Below are 15033 nucleotides of genomic sequence, written 5' to 3'. Positions count from 1 at the left end.
TATGTTTAGTTTTCAGTGGTCATCAACAGTTAGATGAGAATGGTACCAGGAGGAAAAATAGAAGTGGTTGGAATGATGAAGATACAAGCAAGGTGCTGAGTGGATGGAACTGAGGAGCTGTAAGGAGAAACAATTTCTTCCATCAGATAAACCTTTGGAAGAAAAGGACATACCTTCAGGACAAGGGCTTTGATCCTTCTGCAGATTCAACTTTGAGACTCAAACCTGTGGCTACTACCAAAAGCAAAACCCTTCCTGCCGTCCCTCTGAGTGCAAGCAGGCTCTCTGATGTCCCAGGAGACGGTAGGAATGGGATGACCCAGAAGATAATGTTACTTCCAAACCTGAGCTTTTTCCCAGACAGCTCCACGCTACACTCTCCTATGTTCACAATGTAGGGGCTCACTGTCTCATCACTTGGGCACAGAGCCACATGGCTGAAACCTTGAGACCCGGGGCACATCTGAGCTAATTGCTGCTGGGTCTCCAGAAGACTTCACCACAGTTACCTGTATCTCTTAACCTGTGACCTGATGTGTTTGCAACACTCCCATAGGAGACAGTGTGGCCAGGGGGACATGGGGTTCACAGCTCCATATCCCATATTCTGTGTGCTAGAATCAGCCACCCATGACTGCAGTCACCCTGCTTTATAGTAGGGTAAAACACGCATTCCCACACTTGAGAAGGGAATAATAAGTTAATATTTTTATTATCTAAGTCCTCATGAATGTTGATAGAATGAAAGTTTGCTGCACGACAGGACTTATAATAATATCACTCAGGCTATTAACATTGAGTTTGACCCAATGCCCCAGTGTTGACAGAACCAAAGAAACAAGCCTGTCCTAAAGAAAACCAGCTCCAAAGTTGGTGGAGTTATTTTCAGCCCTGAAAGATGCAGGATTTGAAAACTGTGCATCGAACTACCAAATGTGTATGTGGTCCCTTGGGGTGTGGGAAGCATACATTGGTAGAAAGTGGAATTAACAGCCTCTCTGACAGGCTTTCTGCATGGAGCTTTTCAGCTGGTCAAGCCCACTCTTAATTAAACCACTGTGGAAAGTGTCAGCCATAAAAATGGGAGGGGAGGAGGGTTTTATCTCTCCAGCAAGTAACAATGAACATGACCAGCCAAGTCAATGGCGATATTCAAATTATAGGTACAATTAACCCCTTGCTGTAAACAAAAGAAGGATTTAATACATGAAATGGCACAGAGGTCTCACATTACTCAGGTAATAAACTGTCTGTTATTGAGTCTGTATCTGTGCCCTGCTTCAAATGCCACTTTAGCAGTAAAGCCTTATACAAAGGAATACTGTTGAGGTTTTGCAAAAAATAGAGAAAGACCCCAAGATTTTTACTTGGTTTCAGTAGAATTGGACCTGGGCGGAGCGGGATCAAAACCAAATTTAAACAAGAGAAAGAAAACTCACTGTTTTCAGGCAAGATGAAACACATACCCTTTGGTTGCAAAGTTGGTCATACCGAAGAGCCATGTGGCGAAACAGGTGCTTTGCAAGCATGGGGTTTGATTTTACAGCCTGAACTTTGAAACGCACGACCAGATGTCAGTGGTGACTGAGAAAGTGAAAGCAGCGGTCCTGTGCCCCCTGTGCGTTTGAGCAGCACAAGCAGCTGAGAGCAGCTGGAGCAGGGGAGCTGTGGTGGGGGAACCGCAGCCTGAGTCTCCCTAGGAAGCAGCAGGTAACCTGTTGGAGCTTTCCCATGCATGACTGGAGAGGCCTCTGCAATCCTTATTCGTAAGGGCATCGTGTCTCCATCTTATAGAAAGACCAATAGGGAAAAATAATTAGGAAAAAACAGCTTTTATTTGATACTTTTATTTATATGCAAAACAGCTCACCATTCATGAGAGATATGAAAAACGCATCAGATAGAAACCAGATTTATCTATTTTCACTACAAAATATTGCATTATATAAAGCAACAGAGACACACAAAAAAACCCTGAAAAAGACTAAAATCTTTGGATAGCAGATGTGGTTTTTTCTTTTTCTCTTTCATCCCTAAAATGCGCTTCTTGTTTTCAGAGATTCACAGCAAAGAACATGAAACATTTTCAGGCTATAGAATTTTTTGGTTGTCACAAAGGAAAGCAGTCCTGGATTTACCTTTTTTTTTTTTTCTTTCTTTTTATTTTTTTTTTAGGAAAAGTGTCCTTTCCTAAAAATATGCCACGCACATACACACCCACGCTCACTCCCACACACATGCATGTATACACACACACACACATATACACCCACAAAGAAACTACTTCCCTTATAAACGATTTGCAAAGTACTTTTCAGACGTAACTATAGATCAGAATAACAACAAGTTTTAAAAAAACTCTCCTAGTTAAGTGCTAGTGGTTGTCGATCCCACACGAACAAAAAAAGAAAGAAAAAAATGTCAAGAACAAACGCCTTCATATACATAAAATATAAACAGGGAGGAAGGGAAGGTTTGTCGTACACAAGTGCAATATAATTGGAGGGAAAAAATAAATTAAAACAAAAAAAAGTAAATTGAACACTGTATCGATCCCAACAAACACTCATCAAGTTAAACATAATATTCCACAGGAGCAAGTGTAAACACTCGACTATAGAAACCAATTGGCACAAAGTATCCAAAGTAAAATTGCCACAACTCTGAAAAATAAATAAATCTTGAAAAAAATAAATTGTCAACTCCTTCTACCATAAATAAAAAATAGTTATTTTTGACTGCACCCATGGGTCACACGTTTAAGGTCACAAGTAAATGTTTTTGGATATATATAAAGGGGCACTTGACAGCCTGAAGAAACAATCCAGTTTTACACTTCTTTTCGAAAATCGGTCTCTCCCTCGGCCACACCGCGACCGTGTGGAGGAACCCCCGGGGAGAGAGGGGACGCTGCGGGGACACCCCCACCCCGGGGAAGGCGCTGCCGCCGCTGCCCCCGCGGCCGGACCCGGGGCTGCGGAGGGTGAACCGGGGTCCCGGGGGTCCGTCAGGGCGGTCGGGCGCTACACGTCGAGGACGTGGTTGAGATAGGAGATGTAGCAGATGGCGAGGCGCAGGATCTCGATCTTGGAGAGCTTCTTGTCGGGGGGCAGGGTGGGCAGCAGCTTGCGCAGCTCGGCGAAGGCTAGGTTGAAGGCCTCCACGCGGATCCGCTCACGCGTGGCGTGGGCCGAGCGGTACTTGGCCGTGGCGCGTCGCCGCCGTCGCTTCTCCTCCCGGCTCAGCGGCGGCGGGTGCAGCCCGGGCCGGCCCCCGCCCCGGCCCTCCCCGCCGCCGCCGCCGCCTCCCCGGCCCTCCCCGCCGCCGCCACCGCCTCCCTCGGCGGGCTCCGGGTCGGAGACACAGCAGCTGAGCGTCTGGGCGTCCGCGCCGCCCAGGGACTCCGGGTCGGAGGGCGCCGAGGAGGGGTGGTCGGAGTCGGCAGCTTGGTCCGGGCTAAGCATCATCTTGGAGGGGGCGGAGGAGCCTTCCCGGGACAGAGAAGCAGAGAGAAGCGCGTCAGCGCCCCAGCCCCGCCACCGCCGGCACCGGGGGAAGCGGGGGGACAGGGGCAAGACAGGGGGCAGGGACACGGGTATGGACAGGGACATGTCGGCCCCCGCGCCCTGCTTCCGTCGCCGGTGGCCGCCGCAGCTCCGCTCCGCCCGGCCCGGGCAGTGGGAGAGCCGGGCGGCAGCGGGCGGGCGGGTTCGCTGCTCCTTCAAGGAGCACTAATGAGAGCAATACTGGGGATAAATTATGACCCTTCATTTACCATCCCGTTTCTAGCGCTTGACGGCAGCTCTAAGGGAATAGACTTCCTCCCATTACTCCCCGTGCTTGCTTCGGTGTAGGAACAGGTCCGGAAAGCAATAAAGGACTTTTTTTTCTTTTTTCTTTTTCTTTTTTTTTTTTTTTTTTTTTTTCTCAAGCAAGCTAATATCCCGTAGCTCAATATTAGGCAGATTTGTTTTTACCCAATGTTAATATGGTTTTTCCTCCTCTGCGAATCTCTGTTTAACCATTTCTCTTTCTGTAACACTCTGTGGGATACCGGGCTACAGACATGATGCCTTGAAATATACATCTCAAGGGCTGCCAAACGTAACAAGGCCAGTGGGGAAATTTATTTCTCCAATCAAACTACGGGATCTGATGTAACTACTGAGCTCTCCTCCTGCCCTTTTTTTTTTTTTTTCCACTGCTAATTGTGCGGATAGCGATTTGCCAGCGATCAAACGCATGTTTGGAGAGTCCCCGGTTTTGAAGAGTAAGAATTCAAAAAAGAAACCAAATCCCAAAACAGCGACCGAACTTTTCCATTCCTTTAAATTTTCCCTCCTCTCCCCTCACTGCGCGAAAAAAGGGGGGTGGGGTGCTGGTGTTTAAATAAATAAATAAATGCGGACGTGCCTTTCAAAAGAAAATTGAATCGTATCTTCTTGCGGCCTCACAGAGCACCATCTGTCATGTAGACAGCAATACAAATCCGAGCGCGCCCGTGGACATGCCGGCATGTAATAAAACGATACATCAGGCTACTAGTGAATAACCTTGGACACAAATGTGTGTGTGCGCGTACGGCTGGGGTGTAGAGCGAGGTGGGGAGCGAGTCTGTGGGAGGAGGGAACACTGCGTCCTCCCTTCCCCCAAATTCATATTACCGAGAATTTCCACGTAAAGTTTCCAGGCGAAGTCCCCTGTCGGGTCTCAGACCCGGTTGGGAAAAATAAATTAAAAGCGATAATAATAATAGTAATAATAATAAGAGACATGAAATGACGGGCAGGAGGGATACTTCCCAAGCAGGGCTAGAGCCAAGCGTCCCCCCACGGGACGAGACGCGGGGCACGCGTGGCGGGGCTCCGCGCTTCTCGGGGCGCGCAGAGCGAAAGGCCCGGGGAGGGGAAGAGGAGGGCGCTTGCTTCCCCGGGAAAAGAGACGCCGCTTTTCAGGGCCATCGGAAACGCTGCTTCTTCTGTTTTTAAAAGGGAGGGTTAATCGGGCCCACAAGGCAGGGGTAGGGAATAAAGCCGGCCAGCGCGCAGGTCAGGTATCAGAGATTTCTTTGAGGGGGGGAGGAATGAAAGGAAAGGTTTTAAAATCACCTTACAGTTAAGATCCAAGCGAGAAGGTTTGTGCGAAAGCACACTGACAGTGGGAGGATTTGCAGGGAGGTTGTGCGAAAACGGAAAATTACAGAGGTGGTTCCTGGAGAAAGTTGCTTAAAGGTTTCTCTACGGTGTGTGTTGAATTTTCCCGTTTCGTCTAGGTTTATCCAGGCTGGGGGTTTTGGCGAGCTGAGCCGGAAACAGCCTTTTTTGTTGTTGTTGTTGTTCCCCAGTAAACCCATGCCCGTGCTACCTGGAAAAGGGATATATTGTTAAGTCTGCTTACCTCGGCGGAGTCGCTTGGACAGCCTCTCTCTCCAGGTCCCCTCGCCCCCTCGGCGATTCCTTTACAGTTCAAATGACCCTTCGGGAGCGGAGCATGGAAAAATTACAAAAATCAAAATCAAATCAAATAAATTACGAGAGGAAAAGTGTCCTGCTCGGATGGGGAAAAACAGATCTCATCCCTCGCCGCGGCCTCCAGCGCTCCAGAGATAGGAAACGTTATCGTCGTGTTTGCGGAGTATAAATAACAACTTAAGTTACTTACGATGCATCAGGGGAGAAAAAGCGTTTTCCCCATCAAAGTCTGCCTCCGCCCGTTAATTCGGGGCAGCGGGTTGCAAATGAACCGGCAGCTCCTGCGAGTCGGTTTTGAGGGTGGGTAGGGGGGCAATTCCGCTGGAAAGTGCCGTCTCCCCCTCTCTTCTTCCTCCTCTTCCCCGATCGCGATAAATAACAAAAGGGATGCGGCGATAGCACCAGCCGGGATTATTCCCTCTCCCCCGCCCCCTCGGCCTCTCCTTTCCCCGCGGCGGCCCGCGGAACGGCCGCTCCCGGGCCGGGCCGGGCGCGGAGCCCGGGGTACGGAGCCCGGCGCCCGCTGCGCGCTGCGCGGAACCCGGTGCGGCCCTGCCGGCTTTGTTCCACCGCGGCTCGGCGCGCAGGCACGCCGCGGGCCGGGGTAACAATGCGTTGCTCCCTCCTTTCTTCTCTATTATTTTCTATTTTTTTTTTCTTTTTTTCTGTTTTTGGGTATCACGTGCAGTTTTGTTAATTCACCGGTCCGGCGGAGAGGGGTAGGAGAGGGAGACGCCGTCGAAAAATAAATGTTTGGTGTAGTTTTATTTCTGGTCCTTCAAGAGCCAGCGAGGGGGGGGAAAAAAGGGATAAACGAAACCCCCATCCGTCCCTGAGCTTCATAACTCCTCCTGCATGTCTTGAGTGAGTATAAAGAAAGAAATGCGAACGCTGAAGAGAAAAAAAAAATAGAGGGAAAAAAAAAGAAAAAAAGAAAAAAAAAAGAAAAAAGAAGAATAAAAATAAACGAAAATCTCGGCGAGGCTTCGGACCGGCTGTGAGATACAACGTCGGTGCAGGCAAAGGTACGCTCACACGCACAAAAAGAAAGTGCAGTTCCTCCTCCCACTCCTCCCGGAGCGGCAATGAAGCCAAGGAGGGGTGCGGAAGGTGTCAGGGACGAGACAGACAGACAGACAGAGCGAAGATGCGTGCGGATTCGCCTCTGGTACCAAAGGGTCTAGCCTAGAGATGGTTGGAAGAGATAAAGGCTTGTAGAAAAGGGGACGGCATTTTTTCCCTCTTAAATTGATATTTAATGGGAAAGACTATTGGACAGAAACCTGGACACGAGTCACTTAATTGGACTTGACATCTGTCACAGTGTGGGAGTTTTCACAGCCCAAATATTTTCAGCAGATCAGATTCTCGCTGAATCTGTGCCACAAATTATAACAGTCGAAAGCAGCTCATGATATAAACCCCAGCCTCTGGATACACAGCCTCGAGCCACGCTTGCTCTCACCGCTATTGTGTCCCTCCCCCCAAAAAAATATTGGTTACCCACTGATCTAGAAAAACACCACTGGCATTTCGCATGCAAGCTAACAAATAAGCTTTAAACATCAATTTGCATCATGTACACCGAACATGTGGAGAATCATCAGACTGTTTTTCTAGTGCATTTATTTTGGCGGTCCCCATGCCCTGTCTCCCCCCCTTGCCACTCCCAACCCCGATGCATGGCAGGCACAGCCCTACTGGAGCCAGGGGGGCAGACAAGCCCGTGCTCCCTCAGTCCCTATGTCCCCCGCCCCCCAGCTCCGGCAATACAGACAATGAGGCAAGGGAGCCGGCCATGGGTCCACAGCTTTTCTGTTCACAAGGGGCTGGATGGAACCAGGCCCCTTTGGGCTGGAGCCAGGAGGTGCCTGTGACCAGTGTGATTCTTCTTGCTGCCACCTTGCCCCAGACCCCTCCCAGCTGACAGCCCCTTCTCCATTCTGATCTCCTTTTCCCCATCTCCCTGCCTTTCAGATACCATCAAATGGGAGCCAGGCACTTTTCTCAGTGTAATCATCTTCCTCTCTGGGGACTTTAATGTGTCAGAAGCCTGTGCTGGCAGGCTCCCTCTGGAGTCCCCCAAAAAGGGCGGTGGGAGAGGTGGCTGAGGTAGTGGTCTCCTGCCTAGGACAGAGTTGGTTCTGCTGCTCACCAGCAGCTCTGTGGATGCTTAGTCTTGCCAGAGATGCTTCTCTCCCTGCATCCCATCAGTAGGATGGATGGGTGGGGGCGAGGTGACAGGAAAACACTTGCAGGAGTCCTTGTGGTTAATCCAGTAACATATGCAACAGGCTGGGAGATCTCTGAACAGGGGGAGGTTCTGCTCTTCATATGCTTTACAGGACCCTATTGAAAATAACATACCTGAATAATTTTTCTTTTTGGCCATTTTTTAAAAGAGATAGATACTCTGGCAAAGAATACAATCCTACCTGCATGTTACCTAGCCCACTAGTGAAAGAAATGCCTTCAAGAGGATCCTCATGGACATTTCTTCTAGGGAAATGTGAAAATTTCTCTCCCTTCCCCTACCCACACTAGGTCTCCAAGACAGCAGGGGTGGTCACTTTTGTAGGTACCTGAGTCCACATATCAGCACTGGATTCATGGATATTCAACACAATTGCAGTGGGGCTTCTGGAGATGCTTGGCTAAGTGACCCTTGGCTACCATGTGACATGCATGTCAAAGACCTTTCATGGAAGGCAGACTGTAGAAATGCAGTGCAGCCTCTGGCTGGGAGGGTCTGAAATGCTTGTGCCCTCAGCTCACCTCTTTGACAGTCCCAACAAGGGACTTTCTAGATCTGCAGAAAGCCTCCTGCCAAGCTTGAGGGAAGCAGGTAGGTATTGCTGTGAGGTACCTGGTCTGCATGGAAAGGGGGGTTACATTGGTGCTTGAGGGGGTGTTTGAGCTCCTAGGCACAGGAACTCAGTAAACCCCTTTGCTACTATGAAAAGAAGTAACTAAAATCTCAGCTACTCTACCAGGAAGATTCAGATGCAAATCACGGAGGCTGTGGCACCTGCTCATTCAGCTCAGCCCTCTGGCAGCCTTCACAGGTGCTCTTTGGAGATCAGGATCTGAGCAGTTCAAGGTCACTGTGCTCCACATTGCAAGACCCAAGGTCCCATTCCATCAAATGATCACCATCCCACATTTCAAGGAGTAAGCCGTGAAGAAAACTTTCTCCAGCTCTTACTGGAGTGTGGCTCAGTGCTGAGGGCTCTGGCTTGCAGTATTCCTCAAGGTGTAAGTTTGAGGCCACAGCCCACAGAAGCTGCAGGTGACGGCATGAGTATCTGGCTAAGGCTGCCGCAGAAAAAAGCGAGGAAGATACTAATTCATGCAAGCTACCCTGTTCTCTGCTACAGATGCTGTCATCACATGGCTTGCTTTTTTTTTAAAAAATTTCCAGAGGGAGATCAAGCAGTTGCTTCTCAATGCCCTTTGGTTGGGAGTGGACATTTCTGACACCTCACAAAGGACCTCACAAAGGACTGTTTACTGCCACTGTGATCTGATTACTCCACTGCTCTGCTCCCAGACATGTTAAACCTAGAAGTTCCCACCTTGCCCTGGCCGTGCCAGGCCTGTGGCATCTACCCAAAGAGCCCTGCTGGAATACTGTGGATCTTCTCACACCAACTGCGAGAGCCAGGGTGTTGTTTCTGTATCTTTAGCCCTAAAAAGCCAATCACAAATGCTGGAGCTGAGAGATTGTCTCTTCTCTGAGCAAAGTCCCAAAGCCCAGAAGCAGGGCCAAATTCTCCTAGTTAAGAGCTCTCCTGCCTCTCACCACCCACACCTGGAGAAAGGGTCCCGTTTCCAGAGCTCAACATTCCCAGGCCAAATAGTCCAAATGTGGAGGTCACCATAAATGATTCAGAAATTATGGGGCAAAAGTGCAGTTAATGGAAACTAAAGAAGTTCCATTTTGGGAAAGGAGGGATGATTAAGGCTCTTCCTCAAGCTCTCCATGTCTTTTTTCATCATATATAGCCTCATGTAAGTAAAGACATGCACATTGGGAATCAGTATGGTCCCAAAGGAGGCTGTTTAGATGCAAGGCCATGTTATGGCTTCTGTCCTCCAATATAGGCATGGCCAGTGCAAGCCTATGGTTGGTGTCTTCACTACGCAAGCACCTCACTGGCATCAAGACAAGCTGAAATTCCCAAATGATATAAAAAGTGACCTCAATAGCATGAATAGCATTGGTTTGGCTTCTCCATAAAAGGTGAAACTGCACCCTCCAAGCTGGACCTGATGAAGAAAAAGCAAATAGGAAAAACTGAGGCATAAAAAGTGTTTCCAGTTTGTACAATGGGTGTTCAGGGACATTGTTTGGCCGTGGCCTTACTGCAGGCTAAATCCATGATAGAGAACCTTGAAAAACAAGTCAACAGACATCTCCTGGAGGATAATCTGGGATTACTTTTTGCCATGCCATGCTGCAAGGGAGCCATGAGCATCTCTTCTTCCTTACCTGGCTTGAGACATTGCTCCCAGGGCTGGAGGTACAGGAGAAGTGGAGCTGGTTTCCTGTGGATGGCATTGCAGCTCACACAACACCCATCTCCTCCCCACCAGCGCGTAAGTTTAATGAGAATGAAAGGTGGCCAGAGAAAGACTCAGTATCAAAAACCACATATCCCACCTTTTTATGGGCTATTTCACTGAAAAGCAAGAAGAAAATCGCTCTGTTTTGACTGCCAGGGCTCACTGGCAGGCCAATAAAACCTTATGACCCAGACTGGTCATTAGGTAAGACCTAGCACGAAACTAATATCAGATAATTCATTAATGATAGTGAATAAAAGCTGCCCACTGCTATGAGACTCACAGCAAAGTATCACAGGCCACCAGACAATATCAAGTGACAGGCAGTGCTGAATCTGTGACAGAGACTCACAACCCAGGGTTTTTCAGGGGCCAGCAGGATTGAGCTTTGGAAAGGCAAGGTTCGGAAGAAGATTGTCTCCAGGGTGTAGTCAGAAGAGACAAGAGTGAAAATAGCACTGCCATGTGATCACATTTTATGGAGAAGGGGCACTTTCTTGTCTGAATATCTCAGATTCTTGTCACACAATCATTTGAAGGTAATGTTATTTGTGAAAATAGCCTGGCTTGGGATGTACCCAGTAGAAGTCTGCAAGGGTGCAGCACTAACATCCTGGAGTGGCCATTAGTCCCAAGGAGATATTCTTCTGGCCTGGCAAAGCAGAAGAACAAAGAACCCAGCTTAGCTCTCCAGCACTAGGCCAGGTATTAGGAAAATAATTTTTCACTTGCAGCCTGAGCAAATCTCACCAGGCTGCCGTGGGGAGACATCAAACATGGGAACCCACAACACCACTTTTATGGTGTTGCTTGTCAGACCAGAGCTGCACTTCCATTACTGACACGTCCTCTATCTGTCGAAAGGACAGCTTTCCAGCATGCTTGAGAACATCCATTCTCTTTTATAGCATATGCCATTCACGTTGCTGGCATATGCTGCCCATTGAAATAAATGGAGCTTGTCACTCTCGGATGTGTTCCTCGGAAATAAATGGTCAAACAAATTAGAACGCTGAGCTATGAAAATCCTTGTCCTTCTGAAAAATCAGTGCTGGATATGGCTCAGTGTCTCTGCTTGTGGCTTTCTTGGATGTTGGGGTAATATTTTTGGTTTTCCACCAGTCATGTTTGCTTTCTCTAGGCAGTGGGATTGAGGCTGTTTTGATAACTGGTTGGGAGCTTTGAGGCTGCTGACAGCAATGGCCTGCAACTGGGGAAGGTGAAAAAATAGTTTCACTCTCTGGGCTGTGAGCAAAGGGTCTAGAGACACCAGATTTGGATGTAGGGCTATACTGGCTGAGGTCTGCCAGCATTTGCAGGATAGTTAGGCCCTCTCAGCTGCTGCCTTGCAAACGTGTGACTGTCTATGGGATTAGCTACTATGTTTAAGCCAGTATTCTCCAGGCTAGCTAATGGTTGAAATCTATGGCTTTTGGATAAAATCCTAATTATTTTTACCTAGTTGCAGTTTTTGGTTCATGTCTCTTGGTTTCTGTTTTGTTTCCAGTATTTTCCTTTGCTTGTTGAACTAGAGGAGCTGTGACATTAAGATCAGGCTTTGGCTGCTACTGTAAAGATCCAAGTGCCATCACCAGCTTGTTCATGACCGTTCACTGACATATTGTCTTGACATCTCCAGAGATCATCCTTGCAATGTTAGTTAATATTCACAGCTCTCTGGAGGGCAGGGTGTTTCAGGAGATGGAGGGTGATGTGGGTGTTTTCATGGCAGAAGGGACCACCATGAGCATCTCTCTGCAGGTTGAAGGCCACAGGATTTTCCTATTCATTTCCTGTACGAATGAGTGTGTGTTTTTCAGAAATAATATCCTTGCTAGGTCTAAACATTGGTAGTAGTGGAGGATTCAGGATGATATTTTCTAAGTTACTCCACCAGCAATTTCTCCCCACTGTTGAATACACTGTTACGGAAAATGAGCATGCGCATCTTCAGCATCCACCGATGGAATTTTTTTATATCTTGGCCCTCTGGATTAAGAGTTCTCTGTTATGATATTATCATGTTCAGGTAGGGTTTTTGTAAACAGATATATGGATGTGTGCTGTACAGCTGATATGTCTGCGTGCACCAGCGATTAGCTTGGACTTTGTGGTCATGCAGAGCCCAGCTATCGCTGCTGCTCCAGTCAGATGTCTGGAAGTCTTGGACAAACAGGAAAATTCCACCTGGGCAAACATTTCAGGCACAAAGTGGAGACATGCCTGAGTAAACTCAGACATCTGTTGGTCCTTCATAGATCAGTATTCATTAGCAGTGGCCACACCAATTCTGCAGCCTCCTTTTTGTTAAACTGAGCAGGTTTGGATACCTTGTCATCGTGCAGAAGAGACTAAGCCTGCTTTACTTTTAAAGTGCTTCTGCTCTGGGATATTTGCCATTCTTCATGTCCATAATTCTAGCCCAGAAATGAGATGCTTAGTACACCAAGCTCTGAATATAGAGCAGGAAATACATATAATATTTTTCAGTGGGTCTAAAAGATTCTAATGTAGCTTGGATGCTCCTGCGATAGGCGTTTTAGAAATCATATCATGCTAACATCACAGAAAACACATATGAGAGCCCAAGAACGGTCACAGTGGGTTAGACCAAAGTTTTATTGTTTTCTGCAGTACCAAAAGATGATGCCTGGGAAGTCTGTGAGAATAAGACAAATCAACAGTGATACTGTCCCTGAATATTCTCCTCACATCCAGCTAATTGCAGTTTAATGCACTGGACGAACTTTTCTTCTATGAATTTGTCAGGTTCTTTTTTTGAACTCATGTAAACTTTCAGCATTCCTAATTGCCCATGGCAAGGAGTTCTCTGTGAGCCATGCAATTTAAGTAAATGCATAAAGAGATGCTTGTAAACATGTTTGCAAATAAATCAGGCAAGTTTACTGTATTACTGTGGCTTCTACTGCTGATGAGTAAATGAACTGTGCATACAATAATGCCTTATATTTTCAATGATGTATTTTTTTAAAAACATAAATATTGGGTGGATTATAGCCAGTTAGGGAAAAGAGGAGGAATCTCCTACTGCCTGAGTGAAGGGAAGGTAGCAAGACCAAGGCCTGGCTCCTTGAAAGCAGCTAATCACTTTAAATTGACCTGGGCCAGGGTCTGCAAATAGGACTGGTCATGCACATGCACACACATATGTTACAGAGCTTGGAGCCATGGAAAGTGGCTGCGCAGAGCAGGCACTAAAGCAGCTCACAAAACAATCCAGAAACAGAGACGTGAATAGTAACCTTTGCAATGCACTAACGAGTCATACGCACTAACGACTAGCGAGTAGTTTGTGAATTAAGCAGGACAAATAGGTGGAACTTGATAATTTTGATACATGCCCAGGGTGTGTGGGTTTAAGCAGCTCCCAAACACACCTGTCTGGGGTGCAGCAGTGAGTGGATTGAGAGGGAGTCAGACAGTGTGTGTTTTGCTACAGGAGACCTTACCTGTGCACATGTGCACAGCTGCTGGCTGCCAGGGTGAGGAAAGAAAAAGTGGATGTCAAGTCTAGCTGGCAGCCAATGCATCTGTCTTCTGTCTTTCACTCCCTCACAGTCGAGGTGGAACTTGGCTATTTTTAAATCTGATGTCTGTGTGTGTAGCCATGGGGAATTGCTCTTTCTTGTGAAAAGGAAAAAAAAAAAAAAAAGAGAGATTTTTAAACCACCTGCATTCCATAAGCAGATATTTCTCCCTCCACTGACACCATGTGCCCCCACCCCCAGATCTCCTTTCTTCACTTTGAAGAAGTAGAACTTGTAAAACAAAACCCAGTGGTCATTACTGGACAGTTTGGGTTAGCTGACCAGGAAAGAAAAACCTCGCTGTGTGATGCATGTAGTATAAGGACTGCCTCACTGGATCATTCTGGTGCTTTGCCCAGTTCAGTGTCCTTTCCCCAGACATGGCCAGTTTGGGACATCTCACAGGTGAGTGCACCAAGCCCTCTGGAAGATGCTATTGCAAATATTGCAGCCTGAAAATAGGATGTGCCCACACAAAACAGAGTTTACAGGCTAAGAGCATGTCTGTAGGGGTGACACAACGAGCACCTACCAACCAGGCAGTCATAAATGTCATTTTAAGGTTTACCTTAAACTGCAAGTGGTGTATGGCAAGTAGGTAAGTGTCCTTTAGGAGCAGTTTAATCGGACAGACAGGTGGAAGAGCACCTACTTACTAGCTTGAAGACACCTGAGTGGCTCTGTTGTGTCATGCCAAAGGGTCGTCTTGCCTCATATTGACATTGGTTTGTTAAAGAGGCTTAGAGAAGAAGGATGAGAACAAGGTGAGTAGCATCATCAGCCATGGTCTCCTGTCTTCTAGCAAACTGTGATTTGGTTATTTCCTGGGGCCAGAAGTGGTTTGGGGCTTTGATTATCCCTGAATCATTTGTTTTCCATGAATTTGTTCAATCTTAAAAAAAATCATATACATCCTTCCTTTTGTTTGGTCTGAAGACACTGTATTTCATTTGTCTTCTACTTCTGGATTTTTAGGGAAAAAAGAACAATCATTCTCTGCTCTTCTCTTCCATGTGTTAGTTTTTGCACTCTTACTGCTTTCATAGGATCTCTGTCATATCTTTCTCCCCAGTGGTCTCTTTTTCAGCCACAAAATTTCCAAGTCTATGTAGTTATGTTCTACTTTATCCATGTAGTAACTTGGATGGGAGCAGCTGTATACCTTTGTCCATCTTTGTTGCCCTTCCTTTACTGTGACAAGTTCTGCTTTGTCATCTGGGGTGGGGAGGGGGCCAGAATGTACTCTTCAAGATGTGAACACTTCATAAATTCATATGGTGACATAATGGTGCTTTCAGTTATGTCATGCATCCCCTTTCTTTCCATGCTTGCCACAGTTGTCTCCCAAAGTGGCTGCTTGTTCAACCTCCCTTCTCAGTAGTTTTATGCCTGGATGTGAGGTCCAGAGGTGTCTGGGGGTGATACTGGATGAAGAGGAAGCCTGGTCT

General features: G+C 47.3%; 1 protein-coding gene across 1 annotated transcript; it reads right to left on the bottom strand.

The window, feature by feature from the left end:
• Positions 1–3023: 3023 nt before the first annotated feature.
• Positions 3024–4169, bottom strand: NHLH2 (nescient helix-loop-helix 2; the record flags this gene model as incomplete). Its single annotated transcript, XM_080363439.1, has 1 exon — positions 3024–4169. Exon 1 carries the CDS (start codon positions 3609–3611, stop codon positions 3024–3026), a length of 588 nt encoding a protein of 195 aa, XP_080219565.1. The 5' UTR covers positions 3612–4169.
• Positions 4170–15033: the final 10864 nt, after the last annotated feature.

This window comes from Nesoenas mayeri (assembly GCF_963082525.1).
Source record: "Nesoenas mayeri genome assembly, chromosome: 1".
NCBI classification, from domain to species: domain Eukaryota; kingdom Metazoa; phylum Chordata; class Aves; order Columbiformes; family Columbidae; genus Nesoenas; species Nesoenas mayeri.
Note: the sequence above shows the minus strand (reverse complement) of the source record. Positions and strands in the feature narration are given on the sequence as shown.